Source organism: Mustela nivalis, assembly GCF_964662115.1.
Source record: "Mustela nivalis genome assembly, chromosome: 18".
Lineage (NCBI taxonomy): Eukaryota > Metazoa > Chordata > Mammalia > Carnivora > Mustelidae > Mustela > Mustela nivalis.
This window is the reverse complement of record NC_139037.1, coordinates 49,798,811-49,821,537: the sequence shown is the minus strand read 5'-3', so window position 1 is coordinate 49,821,537 and position 22,727 is coordinate 49,798,811. Positions and strand designations below refer to the sequence as shown.

Sequence of the window (22,727 nt, the reverse complement as noted above, 5' to 3'; positions counted from 1 at the left end):
GGAAAAACAGGGTGTTTAGGATAGGTTTGATTCTGGGAGGAACTTGTTGAGACCTCAGGGAACAGCAGGTTAAAGGAACACTTTGAGGGTTTGTGCTTGGAAATGTGCTCTAGAGGCCTTCCCACTGGACTGATCTATGTTCTGTGACCTTAGGTGGGGCCTACATCCTGTAGAACCTAAATGCCTCAAGGAAAGGAGGTGAGATGCTGTGGGATGTATGAAGCTAAGTGATGTCTCAGAATAAGGTCTAGTTCCACAGCCTGCATGTGCCAACAGATGGTGCAGGACACTCGTTCTCAGTTGGGGCAATATTGCCCACCAGGAACCATTATGGCAATGTCTGGAGACATTTTTAATTGTCATGACTGTGGAGGGGGTTGCTACTGGCATCTACCATGCAGAGGTCAGGGATGCTGCTCAACACCCTTCAGTGTCCAGGATGGCCTCCTCCACACACACGGAGCAGAGAATCCTTCTTCAGCCCCAAATGTCAATAGTACTAAAGCTGAAAAAAACCTTTGTCTAGGATACAATGCTGGTCACTATTTCAAATCACTAGCAGCTGGGAAATGTGATGTATCCTGAAGTAAATTCATTTTTTTTTCAATGACAAAGACATATTATATTAGACAGTGATCAATATATATTATAACTATATATATAGATAGATATATGATATAGTTATATAGATAGATAGTATAGTTATATGTATATCTAGATATAAATAGATATTATAGATAGATATATCTTACAGCTAGATAGCAACACTTCCATTTATTCTCTGACATACAACATAAAATATTCAAATATCAATATATACTAAGAAAAGCAACTTTCACCATTTCTCAAAGTAGATCCCTCGGGTCTTTTCAAGTCGACCCTTCCCTCAAGGGTAAGTCACTGTGTTCCTACAAGCAAATAGAAAAACCCACGCTCTATCAATCATTGGAATGTAACATATTGGTCATAATCAATGAAATGATCAAATAGCTTCAGACATGAATATTTTTTGGATGTTTAACAATTAAATTTTTGTTTTGCTCCTTCTTAGCTGCAGGGTCTTTAGCAAAGTCATTTCTCTTGAAGACTCATTTTCACTGTTTTTAAAATATGACTGTTGGTGGTGCCTTCCAAAAGATGGGAGAAGCTCAAGACTTTGGGCATTTGGTGTATTGGAAGGCAAGAGTATATATATTATAATAAAAATGTGGCAAATGTTAGAGAATTTGATTTGGAATATTTGACTTCCCATCCCATCTTACAGCTAAATATCTATCTATCCAGTGTCTGTATCTAGATATATAGATAAGAATAGGTATAGGTATAAGACTTTCTTTCCCTACAGATGATGAATAGCTCCTGAGAAAATTTCTCTGCATGCTGGCATAAAGAAAATCCCCTGTGTAAGAGTATATTGTCTTCCTGATCAATCCCAAGTGGATATAGTTAGTCCCTGAATTCCAGAGAGGGTACATGGGTCCATAACAGGCAAAGACATGTGGCTTTTGACTAATGGTCCAATGAAGACGAATCTCTGTCTGTATGGCACCATATGACACTCTTTCCCAGGCCCCTCCACTTGGATGTGGGCTCTGGTTTAAAGAAGGATTTGAGCCCCAATAGACATCAGTTGAGGAAAACACTCACTTTTCATAGGAAACATAAGCAGTAAGATTGGTCTCCTCTCAGGCCCCACCCAAGAGCTATCCAGAACTAAGTTCTTGGGAAGGAACCATTATTTGTGGGGCAATAGATGGAGAAATTCTCTGACCAGAGACTCTGACCTCATACTTCCTGCTGATCTCTCTTACTGTCTACAAAGATCTCTCATTCTGCAAATGTACACCAACAAGAGACTAACTGGGCTGAGGCTGTTTCAGAATCATGGATCCCAGAGACACCATCCTTCTCTGTTTTGGTGAGTCCTCAAAAGCAAGTAGGTCTAGGGGAAGGAGGGGGAGTTCCAAAACAGTCAATGTCCCTCTTACTATGAGGACTCAGAAGATTCTAACCACCTTTTTGGAGAGTTGGCCTTTGCCCAGATATCTATAACTGTGTCTGCCCATATCCAAGTAGCTTATGGGACATATTCAACCCACGTAATGCTATCTAGGGATCCATGAGGGGTCCAGGATTCCTATAGATGAGAGCCATAGGGCCTGGAATCTAGAAGATAAAACTAAAAGATGAGCCTCAAAACGATGCTTGCTGTGGAAGAAAAAAAATACACCCTGCATGTCATTAAGCAGGGTAACTTGAAATAAAGATAGAAACTGGAGAACTGATCTCTCATGAATCTCTTTCTTCCAGTGCTCTGTCAGAGCCAGAAGATTTGGGCACAGGAATGTAAGTGTTCTGCTAACTCTTTCCCAGCTATCTTATATCTTGGGGCAAAAGGGTTGGAAGAGCAGTCAAACACCCAAGCAAATTCCAATTTTATTCCCCTTCCCAGCCATCTCTGATGTGTTCCCCTCTCCAAACACATCTCACTTAGACCTGGATTTAGTGTTTCCTTCCATTAGTGTTTTCTTCCATTGTCTTCCCCAATATCAAAGACACATATTTAACTGACTGTTGACAACTGCAGAGGTGAGGAATTTGGGAACCTTTGGTGATTGCCCAATATCTGTCCCTGTGTCAGACCTGCTTTTTTTCACAATCTGATTCTCTCCACTCTAACCACTTTGCTTCATATAATGGGATGTTACCTTAGTCCCACCCTCATAAGCTGTCTCTGTACTGGACACCAAGTAGCTCTCAAGTATGAGTGTATGTTGTCCCCTCCACTCCTGTTTTGTCCATCCATGTCTTCTCTCCTTCAGCTCCTTCCAAAGACTATAGATTGGATTACTTGAGTGTTTAAAGCACAGGTATCTTTATCTCCCTCCAACCCCTCAGGGGTCAAACTTCAGATAAATCTATGGATGTGACTGGTTCTCCCAAGCGCTGCCCGCACAAGCTGCATTTGCTCCCCCAACCCATCTTCTGCTCTCCCACTGAAACTCTGCTCCACACCCATGCAGAACTTACTTTAATTTGTACCTCACTTATTTGTACTTTATTAACCGTTCTCCCATCATCCCTTCTATACACAATGCTCCTGATCTACCATCCAGATTGCTTAGTCAACTGCTACTCATCCTCATGTATCAGATGAACCCTTACACTATTATCAGACTTCCAAGATCTACATCTCTGCACTGCAAACTGTGTGTCATGACCTGCGATTATATACTTTTTTATTTTTAAATTTATTTTATTTTTATTTTTAAAAAATTAGTATTGAGTTTGAGAAGTTCTTTTTTTTTGGTTCAGTCTTTTTAAAATTTATTTTTTATTTTCAGCATAACAGTATTCATTATTTTTGCACCACACCCAACATGGAGGACATGGGGAGTTAGAGAGGAGAAGGGAGTTGGGGGAAATTGGAAGGGGAGGTGAACCATGAGAGACTAGGGATTCTGAAAAACAATCTGAGGGTTTTGAAGGGGCTGGGGGTGGGAGGTCGGGGTACCAGGTGGTGAGAAGTTCTTTATAGATCCTGGATATCAATATTTTGTCTGTACTGTCATTTGAAAATATCTTCTCCCATTCTCTGGGTTGCCTCTTTGTTTTGTTGACTGTTTCCTTTGCTGTGCAGAAGCTTTTGATCTTGATGAAGTCCCAAAAGTTCATTTTCGTTTTTGTTTCCTTTGCCTTTGGAGACAAATCTTGAAAGAAGTTTCTGTGGCTGATATCGAAGAGATTACTGCCTATGTTCTCCTCTAGGATTCTGATGGATTCCTGTCTCATGTTGAGGTCTTTTATCCATTTCGAGTTTTTCTTTGTGTATGGTGTAAGAGAATGTTCGAGTTTCATTCTTCTATGTATAGCTATCCAATTTTACCAACACCATTTATTGAAGAGACTGTCTTTTTTCCACTGTATATTTCTTCCTGCTTTGTCAAAGATTATTTTACCATAGAGTTGAGGGTACATATCTGGACTCTCTACTCTGTTCCACTGGTCTATGTGTCTGTTTTTATGTCGGTACCATGCTGCCTTGGTGATCACAGCTTTGTAGTAAAGCTTGAAATCAGGTACCATGATGCCCCCAGTTTTGTTTTTCTTTTTCAACATTTCCTCAGAAATTCGGGGTCTCTTCTGATTCCATACAAATTTTAGGATTATTTGCTCCAGCTCTTTGAAGAATACCAGTGGAATTTCGATCGGAACGGCATTTAAAGTATAGATTGCTCTAGGCAGTATAGACATTTTAACAATGTTTATTCTTCCGATCCAAGAGCATGGAATGGTCTTCCATCTATTTGTGTCTTCTTCAATTTCTTTCATGAGGGTTCTGTAGTTCCTCGAGTACAGATCCTTTACCTCTTTGGTTAGGTTTATTCCCAGGTATCTTATGGTTCTTGGTGCAATAGTAAATGGAATTGATTCTCTAATTTCCCTTTCTGTATTTTCATTGTTAGTGTATAAGAAAGCCACTGATTTCAGTACATTGACTTTGTATCCTGCCACATTACTGAATAGCTGTATGAGTTCTAGTAGTTTGGGGTGGAGTCTTTTGGGTTTTCTGACATTTCCCACATCATCATTTCCTTTAAGCTCTTACACCAGTTGTGTAGATCAGGGTTTGTCAACCTCAGACCTATCGACATTTGGGGGCAGATAGTCCTTTGTTGGGAGGGAAGTCCTGTGCATTGTAAGACCCCTGGCCTTTACCCCACTAGATGTCAACAGTGCTTCCCATCCCATTTCTGAAAACCAAAAATGTCCTCAGGCATTGCCAATTGTCCCCTGGGAGGCAAAATTGTCCCCGATTGAAAACCACTGGTTTAGGTCATGGTATTAAATGAACACTGTGTCTGCATTAATGGAGGCATCGCTCCACATACTTTGGAAGAAAAAAAAACACAGTTGTATTGGTGAGTGAATAATACTGAATAACAGGAAATCCTGCAATTTTTGGTAAATATAGTCAATACCTTCCTTGGCCACAGGGAGTAGGTTGGTTGTCCTTGATGACAATCCTCCTGAGCATGGCACAGTCTTTCCTCCTTCACAGAGCTGCAGTTGGACACATCACTATCAAGTCTAAAATAGATGATACACCAGGGGAGGAGTCAAGATGGAGGAGAAGTAGCAGGCTGAGACTACTTCAGCTAGCAGGAGATCAGCTAGATAGCTTATCTAAAGATTGCAAACACCTACAAATCTATCAGCAGATCGAAGAGAAGAAGAACAGCAATTCTGGAAACAGAAAAACAACCACTTTCTGAAAGGTAGGACTGGCGGAGAAGTGAATCCAAAGCGACAGGAAGATAGACCCCGGGGGAGGGGCCGGCTCCCGGCAAGTGGCGGAGCAACAGAGCACAAAATTGGGACTTTTAAAAGTCTGTTCCCTGAGGGACATTACTCCAGAGGCTAAACCGGGGCAAAGCCCACGCAGTGTCAGTGTGGCCTCAGGTCCGGCAGGGTCACAGAAGGATCGGGGGTGTCTGAGTGTTGCAGAGCTTGCGGGTATTGGAACGGGAAAGCTGGCTACAGAGACAGAGCCGACAGTAAGATCACAGCTCGGGGTTACCTTGAACCGGTCGCAGGCTCGGTGAGCTCGGAGCGTGGCCAGAGGTCGGGCAGACGGGAGTAACTGGGCGCTGTTCTCTGAGGACACACTGAGGAGTGGGGCCCCGGGCTCTCGGCTCCTCCGGGCCAGAGACTAGGAGGCCGCCATTTGTATTCCCGTCCTCCGGAACTCCATGGAAAGTGCTCAGTGAACAAAAGCCCCTGAAAGCAAACCCAAGCGGATTACTCAGCCCCTGGTAAGGGCGGTGCAATTCGGCCTGGGGCAAAGACACTTGAGAATCACTACACCAGGCCCCTCCCCCAGAAGATCAACAAGAAATCCAGCCAAGACCAATTCATCTACCAAGGAGTGCGGTTTCAATACCAAGGAGAAAGCAGAATTCCAGAAGAGGAGAAAGCAAAGCATGGAAATCATGGCTTTCTACCTGTGATTTTTTTTAATCTTGCAGTTAATTTCACTTTTTTCTTTTTCATCTTTTTTCTCTACTTCTGCTAAATTTTTTTTAACTTTTACCCTTTTCTTTTTTAACGTTTTATTAACTAGTTAATCTAATATATATATATTTTCCTTTTTTATATTTTTCTTTATTAATTTTCTTTTTTAAAATTCTTTTCTTTTCTTTCTTTCTTTCTTTCTTTTTGAACCTCTTTTTATCCCCTTTCTCCCCCCTCACGATTTGGGATCTCTTCTGATTTGGTTAAAGCATATTTTCCTGGGGTTGTTGCCACCCTTTTAGTATTTTACTTGCTCCTTCATATACTCTTATCTGGACAAAATGACAAGGCGGAAAAATTCAACACAAAAAAAAGAACAAGAGGCAGTACCGAGGGCTAGGGACCTAATCAATACAGACATTGGTAATATGTCAGATCTAGAGTTCAGAATGACAATTCTCAAGGTTCTAGCCAGGCTCGAAAAGGGCATGGAAGATATTAGAGAAACCCTCTCGGGAGATATAAAAGCCCCTCCTGGAGAAATAAAAGAACTAAAATCTAACCAAGTTGAAATCAAAAAGCTATTAATGAGGTGCCTTCAAAAATGGAGGCTCTCACTGCTAGGATAAATGAGGCAGAAGAAAGAATTAGTAATATAGAAGACCAAATGACAGAGAATAAAGAAGCTGAGCAAAAGAGGGACAAACAGCTACTAGAACATGAGGGGAGAATTCGAGAGATAAGTGACACCATAAGACAAAACAACATTAGAATAATTGGGATTCCAGAAGAAGAAGAAAGAGAGAGGGGAGCAGAAGGTATACTGGAGAGAATTATTGAGGAGAATTTCCCCAATATGGAAAAGGGAACAAGCATCAAAATTCAGGAGGTTCAGAGAATGCCCCTCAAAATGAATAAGAATAGGCCCACACCCTGTCACCTAATAGTAAAATTTACAAGTCTCAGTGACAAAGAGAAAATCCTGAAAGCAGCCCGGGAAAAGAAGTCTGTAACATACAATGGTAAAAATATTAGATTGGCAGCTGATTTATCCACAGAGACCTGGCAGGCCAGAAAGAGCTGGCATGATATTTTCAGAGCACTAAACGAGAAAAACATGTAGCCAAGAATACTATATCCAGCCAGGCTATTATTGAAAATAGAAGGAGAGATTAAAAGCTTCCAGGACAAACAAAAACTGAAAGAATTTGCAAACACCAAACCATCTCTACAGGAAATATTGAAAGGGGTCCTCTAAGCAAAGAGAGAGCCTACAAGTGGTAGATCAGTAAGGAACAGAGACAATATACAGTAACAGTCACCTTATAGGCAACAATGGCACTAAATTCATAACTCTCAATAGTTACCCTGAATGTTAATGGGCTAAATGCCCCAGTCAAGACTCCTCCCCAAAACTACTAGAACTCATACAGCAATTCAGCAACATGGCAGGATACAAAGTCAATGTACAGAAATCATTGGCTTTCTTATACACTAACAATGGAAATACAGAAAGGGAAATTAGAGAATCGATTCCATTTACTATAGCACGAAGAACCATAAGATACCTGGGAATAAACCTAACCAAAGAGGTAAAGGATCTGTACTCGAGGAACTACAGAACACTCGTGAAAGAAATTGAAGAAGACACAAAAAGATGGAAGACTATTCCATGCTCTTGGATTGGAAGAATAAACATTGTTAAAATGTCTATACTGCCTAGAGCAATCTATACTTTTAATGCTATTCCAATCAAAATTCCACCAGTATTCTTCAAAGAGCTGGAGCAAATAATCCTAAAATTTGTATGGAATCAGAAGAGACCCCAAATTGCTAATAAGATTTTATTTATTTTCAGCATAACAGTATTAATTATTTTTTCAGCACACCCAGTGCTCCATGCAATCCGTGCCCCTCTATAATACCCACACCTGTTACCCCAACTTCCCGCCCCCCCGCCACTTCAAACCCCTCAGATTGTTTTTCAGAGTCCATAGTCTCTTATGTTTTATATCCCCTTTCAATTTCCCCCAACTCCCTTTTCCTCTCTAACACCCCTTGTCCTCCATGCTATTTGTTATGCTCCACAAATAAGTGAAACGATACGATAATTGACTCTCTCTGCTTGACTTATTTCACTCAGCATAATCTCTTCCAGTCCCGTCCGTGTTTCATCAGAATCCTAGAGGAGAACATAGGCAGTAATCTCTTCGATATCAGCCTTAGCAACTTCTTTCAAGATATGTCTCCAAAGGCAAAGGAAACAAAAGCGAAGATGAACTTTTGGGACTTCATCAAAATCAAAAGCTTCTGCACAGCAAAGGAAACAGTCAGGAAAACAAAGAGACAACCCATGGAATGCGAGAAGATATTTGCAAATGACAGTACACACTAAGGTTGATATCCAGGATTTACAGAACTCCTGAAACTCAACACACACAAAACAGACAATCATATCAAAAAATGGGCAGAAGATATGAACGGACACTTCTCCAATCAAGACATACAAATGGCTACCAGACACATGAAAAAATGTTCATCATCACTAGCCTTCAGGGAGATTCAAATTAAAACCACATTGAGATATCACCTTACACCAGTGAAAATGGCCTAAATTAGCCTCTTTGGTTTTTTGACTGTTTCCTTTGCTGTGCAGAAGCTTTTGATTTTGGGGAATTCTACCAAACTTCCAAAGAAGAAATAACACCTATTCTCCTGAAGCTGTTTCAAGAAATGGAAGCAGAAGAAAAACTTCCAGACTCTTTCTATGAAGCCAGCATTACCCTGATTCCTAAACCAGGCAAAGACCCTACCAAAAAGGAGAATTTCAGACCAATATCACTGATGAATATGCATGCTAAGATTCTCAACAAGATCCTAGCAAACAGGATCCAACAACACATTAAAAAGATTATCCACCATGACATCTGTATCTTTGGGCTAAATACCCAGGAGTTCAATTGCAGGGTCATCGGGAAGTTCTATTTTCAATTTCTTGAGGAATCTCCACACTGTTTTCCAAAGTGGCTGCACCACTTTGGAAAGGGACGAATGGATAAAGAAGATGTGGTCCATATATACTATGGAGTATTATGCCTCTATCATAAAGGACGAATACCCAACTTTTGTAGCAACATGGACGGGACTGGAAGAGATTATCCTGAGTGAAATCAGTCAAGCAGAGAGAGTCAATTATCACATGGTTTCACTTATTTGTGGAGCATAACAAATATCATGGGGGACGAGGGGTGTTAGAGAGGAGAAGGGAGTTGGGGTAAATTGGAAGGGGAAGTGAATCATGAGAGACTATGGAATCTGAAAAACAGTCTGAGGGGTTTGAAGTGGCAGGGGGAGGGTGGGAGGACGGGGTACCAGGTGGTGGGTATTATAGAGGGCATGGATTGCATGGAGCACTGGGTGTGGTTAAAAAATAATGAATACTGTTTTTCTGAAAATAAATAAATTAATTTAAATTAAAAACATAAAGTACATAAGCAGGAAAAAAAAAAAAAAACATGCAATGCATTCTCAGTTCTCATTGCTGATTGTTTTTCTCCCAGCCTCTACAGAAGGTCTGGCTCAAAATTTCACTCTGTCTTGAATTTTTCAGCAAAACTAGATATCCTCACCGCCTTCTAGGTAAGACCTTAACACTTAGAATTCCATAAATTATTAATGCTACTAATTAATTAATAATAATATCCATTCAACATACCATATATTCCATGACATGTATGCTTCTAGTTTTCCCTACACTGACATTTGTGTATTAACACATGCTTTCCCCATAGTTAAGAAGACTCTCCTGTTCTTTCAAATCTAGCATTTCTTTTTTCTTTTTATTTATTTGTTTAAAATAAATTAATATATAGTGTATCATTAGTTTCAAAGGTAGAGTTTAGTGATTCACCAGTTGCATATAATACCCAGTGCTGATTACATCAACTGCCCTCCTTTTTGCCCATCACCCAGTTACCCCATCCCCCCTGCTTCTCCTAGAGCAACCCTCAGTTTGTTCCCTATAGTTAAGAGTCTCTATGGTTTGTCTCCCTCTCTGATTTTGTCTTATTTTTAAATTTTTTATTTATTTTCAGCATAACAGTATTCATTATTTTTTCACCACACCCAGTGCTCCATGCAATCCGTGCCCTCTATCATACCCACACCTGGTACCCCAACCTCCCCCCCCGCCACTTCAAACCCCTCAGACTGTTTTTCAGAGTCCATAGTCTCTCATGATTCACCTGCCCTTCCAATTTCCCCCAACTCCCTTCTCCTCTCTAACTCCCCATGTTCTCCATGCTATTTGTTATGCTCCACAAATAAGTGAAACCATATGATGATTGACTCTCTCTGCTTGACTTATTTCACTCAGCATAATCTCTTGAGTCCTGTCCATGTTGCTACAAAAGTTGGGTATTCGTCCTTTCTGATGGAGGCATAATACTCCATAGTGTATATGCACCACATCTTCCTTATCCATTTGTCAGTTGAAGGGCATCTTGGTTCTTTCCACAGTTTGGCGACCGTGGGCATTGCTGCTATAAACATTGGGGTACAGATGGCCCTTCTTTTCACTACATCTGTATCTTTGGGGTCAATAACCCAGGAGTGCAATGGCAGGGTCATAGGGAAGTTCTATTTTCAATTTCTTGAGGAATCTCCACACTGTTCTCCAAAGAGGCTGCACCAACTTGCATTCCCACCAACAGTGGAAGAGGGTTCCCCTTTCTCCACATCCTCTCCAACACATGTTGTTTCCTGTCTTACTAATTTTGGCCATTCTAACTGGTGTAAGGTGATATCTCAATGTAGTTTTAATTTGAATCTCCCTGAGGGCTAGTGATGATGAACATTTTTTCATGTGTCTGATAGCACCAAGAGCCATAAGATACCTGGGAATAAGCCTAACCAAAGAGGTAAAGGATCTGTACTCGAGGAACTACAGAACACTCATGAAAGAAATTGAAGAAGACACAAAAAGATGGAAGACCATTCCATGCTCTTGGATCGGAAGAATAAACGTTGTTAAAATGTCTCTACTGCCTAGAGCAATATATACTTTTAATGCCATTCCAATCAAAATTCCACCGGTATTCTTCAAGGAGCTGGAGCAAATAATCCAATAATTTGTATGGAATCAGAAGAGACCCCCAAATCGCTAAGGAAATGTTGAAAAACAAAAATAAAACGGGGGGCATCACGTTACCTGATTTCAAGCTTTACTACAAAGCTGTGATCAACAAGGCAGCATGGTACTGGCATAAAAAAAGACAAATAGACCTGTGGAACAGAGTAGAGAGCCCAGATATGGACCCTCAACTCTATGGGCAAATAATCTTCGACAAAACAGGAAAAAATATACAGTGGAAAAAAGACAGTCTCTTCAATAAATGGTGCTGGGAAAACTGGGCAGCTATATGCAGAAGAATGAAGCTCAACCATTCTCTTAACACTGTACACAAAGATAAACTCAAAATGGATAAAAGACCTCAGTGTGAGACAGGAATCCATCAGAATCCTAGAGGAGAACATAGGCAGTAATCTCTTCGATATCAGCCACAGCAACTTCTTTCAAGATATGTCTCCAAAGGCAAAGGAAACAAAAGTGAAGATGAACTTTTGGGACTTCATCAAAATCAAAAGCTTCTGCACAGCAAAGGAAAAAGTCAAGAAAACAAAGAGGCAACCCACAGAATGGGAGAAGATATTTGCAAATTACAGTACAGACAAAAGGTTGATATCCAGGATCTATATTGAACTCCTCAAACTCAACACACACAAAAAAGACAAGCATATCAGAAAATGGGCAGAAGATATGGACAGACACTTCTCTAATACAGACATACAAATGGCTATATTTCATTTTCAGTAATTGTTTAGAACTTTTGAGGATTAAAAAAATTTTTTTAAATTTTATTTATTTATTTGACTGACAGAGATCACAAGTAGGCAGAGAGGCAGGCAGAGAGAGAGGGGGGAAGCAGGCTCCCTGCTGAGCAGAGAGCCTGATTTGGGGCTTGATCCCAAGACCCTGGGATCATGACCTGAGCTGAAGGCAGAGGCTTTAACCCACTGAGCCACCCAGATGCCCCTAAAAACACATTTTGAGTTTAAAAATATATTCAAATAATTAAGATTTTAATATTCCATTTCTGTTTTATAATAGACTAAAGGAATATACTTATGTAAGAAACAACATTATGTTTCAAGTTCAATTTGTTGTTATTCTTGTTTATGTTTTTTTTTTTCTTATGTTACATTAGTTGCCATACAGTACATCATTGGTCTCTGATGTCCTGTTCCACGATTCATTGTTTGCATATAACACCCTGTGTTCCATGCAATACATGCCCTCCTTAATACCTATCACCAGGCTCACTCATCCCCCACCCCCTCCCCTCTAAAGCCCTCAGTTTCCCAGGGTCCATAGTGTCTCATGGTTTGTCACCCCTCCAGTCCCTCCCCTTCATTTTTCCCTTCCTTCTCCTAATGTCCTCCGTGCTATTCCTTATGTTCCACAAATAAGTGAAACCCTATGGTAATTGACTTTCTCTGTTTGACTTATTTCACTCAGCATAATCTCCTCCAGTCCCGTCCATGTCAATGTAAATGGTGGGTATTCATCCTTTCTGATGGATGAGTAATATTCCATTGTGTGTATGGACCACCTCTTCTTTATGCAGTTTGTTGAAACATTGTAACAAATCCTTGGAAAAGATAGTGTTATCATTTCATTCTGTTGAAGTCAACTCACTGACCCAAGCATATGCATACCAAACAAAGGGGAGCAAAGATTAAACACATATTTTTTAAAATGATTCTACGGTTTCTGCTCTGTACACTACCCTATCCCTTTCCTGGGCATAATATCCACATTTTAAAATAGGTCAAATTTTGACCTATTAGAAGAGGACCCTAATATGAGTTTCAGATGGGGCAGACAATTGTCAGAGGATCTGGTTAGAGCACAGAGATGATCAGATGTGTCTGGGGACCATGACCTGTCTTTATGCCTCTTGGTCAGAGGTATAAGGAAGACTGTGAATCTTCTTGTAAGAAGTCCGTGTGAAAACCCCATGGCGATTAGTGCTGGGCTTCACCCACCACATCCTGTGCACCTTCCTGCCCTACTGGACTCAGTCTTCACCCAGCTGCTCCACATTCACCTGGTAGGATCAGTGCTATGACCTCTACACTCACTGCCCTGCTCTACCTCGGTGAGTTTTTGCGCATGAGAGAGATGGTATCCAGGGGTCTGGGTGTGGATGGGGCAGCCTGTCTCACTGTTCCTATCTTCCAGGGCTGTTCCTGAGCCAGACTGTCAGCACCGAGAAGCGTGAGTCCATCCCTCAGAGCCCCAGAGTCTCTCTACTAGGCTCAGACAAAGTGTGCACCTAGGAGCCACCAGAGGAGAGAAAAGGGCCTCTGGTTTTCTAGGAAGGCTTGGTGCCAGCAACCGGGTGGACATTTGGGTGGGAAGTTGCTATATCTGGAACTCCAACCTCTGATTCCCTTCCAGAGAATCTTTCAAAACCCATCATCTGGGCCAAGCCAGATTTCATGATTCCGAAGGGAAAGCAGGCGCTTATCTTCTGCCAGGGGACTCCTGAGGCTGTGAAGTACCAGCTGTATTTCGAGGGACACCTCTTTCTTCAGCAGAGCCCAAAGCAACATGGAAGGAGGAACATAGCCATGTTCCACATCCCAGCCATGACCCCACTCACTGCAGGGCAATACAAGTGTATTTACCGAAGCAAGAAGCTCTGGTCAAACCCTAGTGACCCTCTGGATCTGGTGGTCACAGGTAACTGTCCCATCCTCGGCCTGAATTCGGGGAGGGTCATCACGTATTTATTAATCTCCTTCAGTGTCATTCAGGCTCTCTTTGTGGTTGTCTGTGACCTAGAGGCAGGTTGGTCATAGGTCAGATTCTCCAGGTGAGAGGCCCTGACATGGATGTGTGTGTGCATGGGGCAGGGGGGTGGGGGAAACCCTGGGGGGGCATCATCAAAAGTGACCCCAGTGATGAGGAGTGAAGGGAACAGGCCAGGCAAAAGGCAGGAGCTGACCACAGTGCAGTTTCAGCAGACACTTCAGCCGAGCAATGGAGTTCTGGACTTGGGATGGTCCTTCTGGGCCTGGGATGGTCCTTCTGGACCTGGGATGGTCCTTCTGCATGGTCTCAAGATCTCAAGATAAGGCTAGGGGTTTTGTACCCACTAGTGTCAGCCCCTTCTGGGGAGGAGATTATATTCAAACATCCATGCTTATGTGGCACTTGCACCCTAGCGGGGGAAAGACAGACCATAAGTCTAAGTCAGGACAAATCAGTCCGTCATGGGCACCTGAGGAGTAAATGATATGGAAACAGACAGAGTGGAATGAGGTTGGGAGGGAAGGCGGTCTCAGGTACAGGGGTTGCCTTCAGCTGAGGGATGTGGCTCTCAAACTCAAGCAGGTATCACAATCATCTGGCAAACATGGATATCTCTAGTGCTCCCAGGTTCATGAAAGCATTGTTCACAATAGCCAAAAGGTAGCAACAAGCCCAATGTCTACTGACAAAGGAATGGATAAACAAAATGTGGTCTACCCACACAAGGGAATTTTATTCAGCTTTAAAAAGGAAGGAGACTCAAACACCTGTTATGTCGTGAATAGACCTTGAAGGCATTGTGCCAAGTGAGATAAGTCAGTCACAGAAGGACAAATACTGTAGGGATCACTTCCATGTGGGACTTAGGATGGTCAAATTCATAGAGACAGAAGGCAGAATGTGGGGTGCCAGGGGCTGAGGGATGGTGATGGAGAGAGGGTGCTTAGTAGCGAAGACAGTTTCAGTTCTGTAAGATGAAAAGAGTCCTGGAGATGGATGGTGGTGATGGTTGCATGACAATGTGAATGTAGTCAATACCACTGAATTGTCCCCATACAATTGGTTAAGATGGTAAATTTTATGTGTCATGTATTTTATAGCAATGGAAAACAATAACAATTTTTTAAAAACACAGTTGACTGCCTTACCCCTGAGTTTCTGATGTAGTGGGTCTGGGGTGGATCCTGGGAATCTGCATTTCTAATAAGCTTCCAGCTGATGGTGATGTCACTGGCCCCAAGGATCTCTAACTCTGAGAACCATTGATGTCTGGCAATCCCCACAGAGAGAAGGCTAGAGGAATGAGTGTCTCAGTCTTGAAGGGTGAGATCAGCGAGGGCGTGTCCATGACCAAAGCAGAGGGAGATACTGATTCTGGGGAGTGACATCCCAGTCTTAAGGCCAAGGAGGAAAGGGCACATAGGAGGCGGGATAAAGACTCTCTTAAACTACCTGTCTCCTTCCCCCACAGAATTGTATGACACACCCACCCTCTCTGTCCATCCTGGGCCTGAGGTGACCTCAGGAGAGAACGTGAGCTTCTACTGTCGGCTAGGCACTGCAACAAACAAGTTCTTTCTGCTCAAGGAGGGAAGATCCCCTCACCCTCAGCACAGATACGGGAACACCCAGGTGGAGTTCCCCATAGGTCCTGTGACCACAGCCCACAGAGGGACGTACAGATGTTTTGGCTCTTATAACAACCATGCCTGGTCCTTCCCCAGTGAGCCTGTGAAGCTCCAGGTCACAGGTGAGGAAACCCTCAGATTTCCCCCACATCTTCTCCAGAACCCCAAGTGAACCCCAACCAGTGATGAGGAAGACAGCAAAGGGACAGGTGGAAAGAGGCAGCAGGCACCTCCCTGAAGTGCCCTCCCTCACATGCATTTTGGGGAGGCCCAGCTGATTGTTCCTGAAGAAGAGGAACAAGGAGGGGGAAGACGCAAGGACTCGGTGGGAAGACTGGAGGAAACCCAAAACCCTTATGGTTTTCTTTGTTTCCACTGCTAGAAGATTTTGGGGACACCAGCCTTGCACCCACAGAGCACACCTCTTTTTCTGGTGAGTAACAGTTACCTCTAAACTTGGGGGGGGGTGATTAGAGCCTCTCAGTGACACTAAGAAATGTTGCTTTTGTGGCACTTATATCCCAAGTGGGAAACAGACCATGAGTCAAAGTCAGAGAAACAAGCTCAGCATGTAGCACAGGGGGAGCAAACAGTGGTGTGGAGGAAAGATAGAGCAAAACAAATGGGGTCAGGGTGACCGGGAGGGCGGGTGGCAATATTAGAACTGTCTGAATTGCCTCACAGAGGAGCAAAAACCTGAAGAACTGAGGACATTTGTTCTGTGGCTACCTGAAAAAGAACGTTCCAGAGAGAGGGAATGGCCACTGCATATGGCAGGGGGAGGGTGAGCCCCAGGAGTAATTTCCTGCACCGGGAGTGACCTTGCATGCGTGTTAGTGGGGATGGGGAGTGGGCTCAGAGCCTGGAAGATAATGGGGAGATTGTGAGTCATCCAATGTGTGAGGAAGAAGCCATGTTGACCGAGGTAATGAGGAAGCTGATGGCCAGAAGGAAAACATGCCTGGCGTGAGGTTCTGGAGCTAAATTCCCCCCAGGTTCACCTGTCCTTTGGCTCTTCTTCTCACCAGACATATGAAGCCACTAGGACCTTGAGGGTGGGGTGTGGACCTGGAAAAGCTGCATGAGGCCATGGGGCCCATCTGAGGGAGGAGAGGTGGCCTGGTGGCCAACACTCTCTCTTTTTCTCACTGCTTTACTTTCCTTTCGCCCACAGACTATTGGGATCTTGACTTGGTAACCACAGAGGCAGAATTCCAGCAAGGTAGGCAAGCAGCGGGTGTGCAGGCTGTGAAGGAGTGTAATCTAGAATGGGGAGAAGGAGAGAGGCGGGACGAGGTATGTGCACCCATTCCTGTCAGTCCTCAGTCTGTCCTCTGACCCCAGACCTTGCCTCCTGGGATCACACTGCCCAGAATCTCCTTCGGATCATTCTGGCTTTCCTGGTCCTGGTGGCACTCATGTGCCTCCTGGCTGAAGACTGGCTTTGGAGGAAGAGGGCACAAGAAAAAGCCAACGGGGCTTCAAGTCAGGAATGCAGGAGAAGGTTCAGAACACAGAGACGCCTGAACGAATGACCAAGAGATGTGCTGGTCCCAGGTAGAGCTGAACTCTGGCCTTGACCCTGAGCTGAGCGAGCTCTGTGTTGTACCCACAAAGGGGGGTTCCCTGCAGGACACTGAGGGACAGCTGCATGGAGTCTGGCAAAGCTTGTTGGGCAGGGTGGGATGAAAGAGCTATATTTCCCTCCAGACAGACCCTCTTGTCTCTTCCGGGGTGTAAGCATTTTTGTGCCTGCCTGATGCGAACCAAAGCTTTAACCACTCTGGTTTTCCCCCAGAATATCTCCTTTGTTAACAGCATGGCCACAAATATTTCCTTCCTACTTTGGTCTTCATCCCTTCTTCTTTCCATTGCTGCAATATGTCATTCAAGATATTTAATAACCAGTACAGAAAAAAATAATAACCAGTATAGAAAATAAGAATAATAACCAGTACAGAATAGGCATTTATCAAAAGCAACAGGAGCCAGTGAGGCACCAACAGGTCAAAGGAGATACAGACCATGAGCACACATATGGCTGAATGTGTCCTAGCTGGATCTCAGCCTTGCCCCGATTCCTCTGTCCTATACCACTACAGGCTTCTGTCTTCCTTGCTTCTTTATCCAGACTTTGCCTTCTTCCTCGGGTCTCCCCCAAGAGAGCTCCCAAACCCTCCATCTCAACATCAGATATCACCTCCATGCTCCCAAAGCACTTTCTGTTCATCTATAATAGCACCGGGGCTCTAACATTGCATACATATCCATTTTCCCATCTCTACCGTGAACTTGTGTGAATTAAGTCTGTGCTGGATCTGATGACTGTGCTCACAGCTTCTGCCACTAAGAGAGCTCTCCAGAAATATATGTCAGGTCAGTCAGTACACAAATGGGGCAGTAGTGCAACTTAGCCCTTGAGACTGCTGACTATTGTCCTTGAAATGCTGTCTGGACACTTTGTGCCTTGAGAACTTCCACTGGATCAACCCATTAATATAATCATGATGTGGGTCCCTCCCCCCGTCAAGACTCTGATGCCTCACACAGCTCAAATCCATTCTCTAAATCTGAATTTTTTGTTACGTATCAGAGAACATTAATTCCAACCTCAAAGGGGTGACATGCATGTTTAACAAGATAAAGAATGTCGGGGCACCTGGGTGGCTCAGTGGGTTAAAGCCTCTGCCTTCAGCTCAGGTCATGATCCCAGGGTCCTGGGATCGAGCCCTGCATTGGGCTCCCTGCTCAGCAGCGAGCCTACTTCCTCCTCTCTCTCTCCCTCTCTCTGTCTACTTGTGATCTTTGTCAAATAAATAAATTAAATATTTACATACAAAAAAAAAAAAAAAGAATGTCACGAAACCAGCATAGGCTCTGACACATGGAAGTTAGCCCAATGCACAGCAGCTGTGACTATCCTGAGTATTACAGGGAATTGAAACTCATACCAATTGTTACCTCAAAACCAGTGGACCAGAACTAAACATCCTTCTTTCTGCTCTTCATCTGCTAGGTGTTCACGGACCAAGGACATCTGTTGATACTAAATCATCACAATGTTCTTTTTTTGTCTAAAAAAAATCTTTATTTTATTCTATAACTTGAAAAATAAATTCAATTTTATGTATAGAATTCTAAATGCCTGTTCTTTTCTTTCTACATATTAAAGATAATATTGCATTGTTTTCTTTCTTTTTTTATTTAATTTTTTAAATTTATTTTCAGTGTAACAGTATTCATTGTTTTTGCACCACACCCAGTGCTCCATGCAATCTGTGCCCTCTCCAATACCCACCACCTGGTTCCCCCAACCTCCCACCCCCCCAACCCCTTCAAAACCCTCAGGTTGTTTTTCAGAGTCCACAGTCTCTCATGGTTCATAATGTTCTTTATCCAAGACATGACGGACTTCTTCGGATTGTGTTTATGACAACCCAGATTTTCCATATTCTAACCCGTAGTAGGAAACCTACAGTTTCAAGGGGGGAAAAAACGGTGTAAGGTAGAAAAATTTGGGGTCTCCAGAGGTAAGGGCAGGGGCCTGAGAGCCTCCTCAGAGAGGTGGGGGGGGGTCTTTTCCACACAAGGCTGTTCCCCTCACTCAAAGTCTTCCAAAACTGGCCAATAGGAGTAGACCAGGTGGTTAAGTAGAACATTGCTCTTCTTGAAATGTTAACCCAGTTTGTATTCCAGACAGCAAAATGAAGCATGGGGAGGGAAAGAGGGAGGGAAAGGTGGAGGAAGTACTGGCGAATTGCTTGTCATGGAGATTTATTGGAAACACTCAAAAGCACTTCCATTGATTTCTCAGTGGTTAGAACCTAATAGCTTTCCCAGTTGGATACAAAGGAGGCTGAGAATGATAGCTTTTATTTCAGGCGTCTCTGTGACAAGATCAATAGTGGCATTCCTATGACCAATGGAGTGAGGAGGGGCGTGACAGAGTTGTGATAGGCACCAGCAGTCTCTTTGACAAGACCCTACTATGTGCCGAGCACTGGTGAAAGGACCACATCCCTGGGCTGATTGTCCAGGAGAGCAGATCTTCAAGAGAGTGAGTAAATGCAGTGAAAGGGTTTAAGTTGGGATCAAAGAACTATAGGATGATAGTGGAGCTTCTTTTATGCAAAATTCCATTCTGTAGAGACATTGAGGCAGGCATACAGATGAGGAATGGGGATAAAGGTGGCAGGTGTCTGTACCAATTCAAGCTGAGACTCACAGGCAGGACAGAGGGTGAAAGCACGCCGTGTAAGTAGAGCTTTGAGCCTGGGTGACGCTGGGTGCACCATGTCAAGCACAGCCATGGAAGCCACATCTTAAATGTCCATTTCTTCCTTCAGGCTAAGGGAGCTCATTGAGTGCTTTGATCATGGCTGTAATAAGATGACTTGTGCACTATAGAAAGACCATTCCAGTGACAGAGAGAAGGGAATGCGCAGGAGAAAACAAAACCATGGAGAAACAGCACAGTCGAGAATGTCTCCTGTTTTTGGAGTTGACAACCAGGGCGATGACTGGTATTGATAACCCAGAGGGAGGTCCAGCGATGGGTGATGGGTCCTGGTCCTGAGATTGGTAATATTTGTTGGTTTTGTTATTTCCCAGGATTGCTTACATTATTCTGGGCCCTTTAGATTTCAATATTAACTTTAAGATGTCAGTTGTCACAAAAGACCAGCCTGGGTTGTGCATGAAATTGTACTAAAACCATAGATCAATTTGGGGGCGGGGATTACCATCTCTTCAATCTTTCAGTCCATGAAAGCTTGCACCCTAAATGTGTTATATTTCACCATTTGTTTATATGTTCTCTGATTTCTTTAAATAATATCATGCAGTCCTCTATGTACAGAATGTGCACATTTTTTGTTAGATTTCCGTGAGATATATCCTCCAGTTTTATCAGCCCCAGATAGATCCCTAGGTACATGACTTTTATTTTGCAAGTGGTATCATTCTTTAAATAACTTTACCGCCATGGTTTGTGCTGGTGTTATAAAAATAAAACTGGATCTTGTTTACAGAATGTGTACTCAGTTGTCTTGCAGAGTTCACATCTTAATTTTAACATATATAGATTATTTTAGATTATTTCTAGCTTTAAAAGATATTTAGAAAGGGAGTTGAGGGAAATTGGAAGGGGGGGTGAACCATGAGAGACTATGGACTCTGAAAAACAATTTGAGGGTTTTGAATGGGCGGGGAGTGGGAGGTTGGGGGAACCAGGTGGTGGGTATTAGAGAGGGCACAGATTGCATGGAGCACTGGGTGTGGTGCAAAAACAATGCTGTTATGCTGAAAAGAAATAAATAATTTTAAAAAATGTTTAGGATTTTTTTGTAAAATTGATCTCTTTTTTTTATTGTCTTACTATCTGGCTGGAACCTCCAGCACATTAATCGATAGCAAGAATCCTTTTCTTATTACCAGTATCATGGGGAATATTTTTCATGTCTTACCACTGAGTAAACAAATGGTTATAATTTTTTGTAGATATTCATTGTCCCAGTTAGAAAATACCTTTGAGGTATGAATGGGACCTCAAGGTTCAGAACACGAACAGTTATGTGGGGAAACCTTCATCCCCTCTACTCTTACTGGTCCATGGCTCTGAAGACCAGTTTTCTGCTTTGCCCCCTCAAACTCAGGCGTCAGCCCACCGGGAGGTGGTTTCTCCCCACACACACATTTCCGTTGAAGGTGTTTTGTGATAAACATTTATGGCTTCCTAGAACTCGCAGTGGATGCTTCTCAGCCTCGTCTAACCTTTGTGCTTGTGTCGGTTGTATGACCACTTCCTCCCTGAAACAGTCAGCTTCAGCTGGCCTCCTCTGCTCATTTTCTGACTATCCTGCACTATCAGTTTTGCAGGGTTTCCACCACCAGAGCTTGTGGTTCCCATGGTAGACCTGCCTTTCTCTGGATACAAGCTGGGTAGATCTCATTTAATGCCATGGTTCCAATTTCTCTAAGACGGATGCCCAAGTCAAGTCTATCTCTCTGAACCCTAGTTTTTTTGGGATTTTTTTTTTTTTGGAACTTCGGATTATTTTATCAGGTTCTTCCAACCAACCTAGACTCATCATCCTCCTACCACCAAAGGTCTTCTTATCTTTTGGAAAACTCCAGCTTTGTTCTCTTTTCTATACCTATGCTTGTGCTCTGATCACTGCCCGGAAGAAGTGCCGTACAAATTAGCAGGTAATGGAACATTGTCATTTACGTGCTTGTGGGTAGAGATCGATATTTTTATTATTTCTCATAACAACTATCCCTTTGGCCATTTGCCTTTTGGAAGTTCAATCAGGTAAAGATCTTATATATAAATACTTTTAGGGGCACCTGGGTGGCTCAGTCAGTTAAGCACCTGACTGGTTGTTGTTATTGTTGTTGTTGTTTTAATTAATTTATTTATTTTCAGAAAAACAGTATTCATTATTTTTTCACCACACCCAGTGCTCCATGCAATCCGTGCCCTCTATAATATCCACTACCTGGTACCCCAACCTCCCCCCCCCCCCGCCACTTCAAACCCCTCAGATTGTTTTTCAGAGTCCATAGTCTCTCATGATTCAAGTTAACGTGTAATGTAGTACTGATTTCAGGAGAATTTAGTGGTTCATCACTTACATATAACCCCAAGTACTTATCCCAACACCTGCCCTCCTTAATGCCCGTCACTATATCAGCTCAGGACTTGATCTCAGGGCTGTGAGTTCAAGCCCCGCATTGGGCTCCATGCAGGGCATGGAATCTACATAAATAAATAAACATTTTTAAAAGATTGCCTTATTTTTTAAATTAATTTTAATTTTTTATTTTTCATTACATCAAGTTAGCCAACATATAATACATCATAAGTTTTTAAAAATATATATAGTATATGTTATATATTGGAGGTATAATTTCCTCAGTTACATTCATATCACAGTGTTTTTCTGATATATGGTATCCACTGCAACTCACACTTTGATTTATGTTTCATTGTTGGTAAATGCCTTTGACATCTCTTCCTCTATTCCATTTAAAAGACCTCAAAAACCCCAACACAAAGGTCCTCAATCTTTTCACCAATGTCTTTGTCTTTAGATTAGCTATTTTCTCACATACACACATACATCATATGCCTACACTGTAATAGTTGTTTAACTTTACAATCAACTTAATGTAACTCTTATGTACATCATGGCTAGTGTGAA

General features: G+C 42.7%; 1 protein-coding gene across 2 annotated transcripts; it reads left to right on the top strand.

Moving 5' to 3' along the window:
• Positions 1 to 1,875: 1,875 nt before the first annotated feature.
• Positions 1,876 to 18,657, top strand: LOC309852722 (natural cytotoxicity triggering receptor 1-like). 2 transcript variants are annotated; one of them, XM_082709883.1, is made up of 10 exons: positions 1,877 to 1,918; positions 2,311 to 2,346; positions 13,043 to 13,235; positions 13,319 to 13,354; positions 13,538 to 13,822; positions 15,366 to 15,644; positions 15,905 to 15,955; positions 16,697 to 16,744; positions 16,867 to 17,079; positions 18,539 to 18,657. In XM_082709883.1, exons 3-9 carry the CDS (start codon positions 13,202 to 13,204, stop codon positions 17,055 to 17,057), a joined length of 924 nt encoding a protein of 307 aa, XP_082566009.1. In that variant the 5' UTR covers positions 1,877 to 1,918; positions 2,311 to 2,346; positions 13,043 to 13,201; the 3' UTR covers positions 17,058 to 17,079; positions 18,539 to 18,657. The 2 variants fall into 2 exon arrangements, with proteins under 2 accessions (XP_082566010.1, XP_082566009.1); XM_082709884.1 differs by lacking the exon at positions 18,539 to 18,657 and having other exon boundaries at positions 1,876 to 1,918; positions 15,908 to 15,955; positions 16,867 to 18,531.
• Positions 18,658 to 22,727: the final 4,070 nt, after the last annotated feature.

Excerpts from the sequence above, each read along its gene's own strand:
- LOC309852722 (XM_082709883.1), top strand. The coding sequence starts at position 13,202 with ATGACCTCTACACTCACTGCCCTGCTCTACCTCG. Across the intron at positions 13,236-13,318 it reads CACTGCCCTGCTCTACCTCG|GGCTGTTCCTGAGCCAGACT; the intron begins GTGAGTTTTTGC and ends CCTATCTTCCAG. Across the intron at positions 16,745-16,866 it reads AGAGGCAGAATTCCAGCAAG|ACCTTGCCTCCTGGGATCAC; the intron begins GTAGGCAAGCAG and ends CTCTGACCCCAG.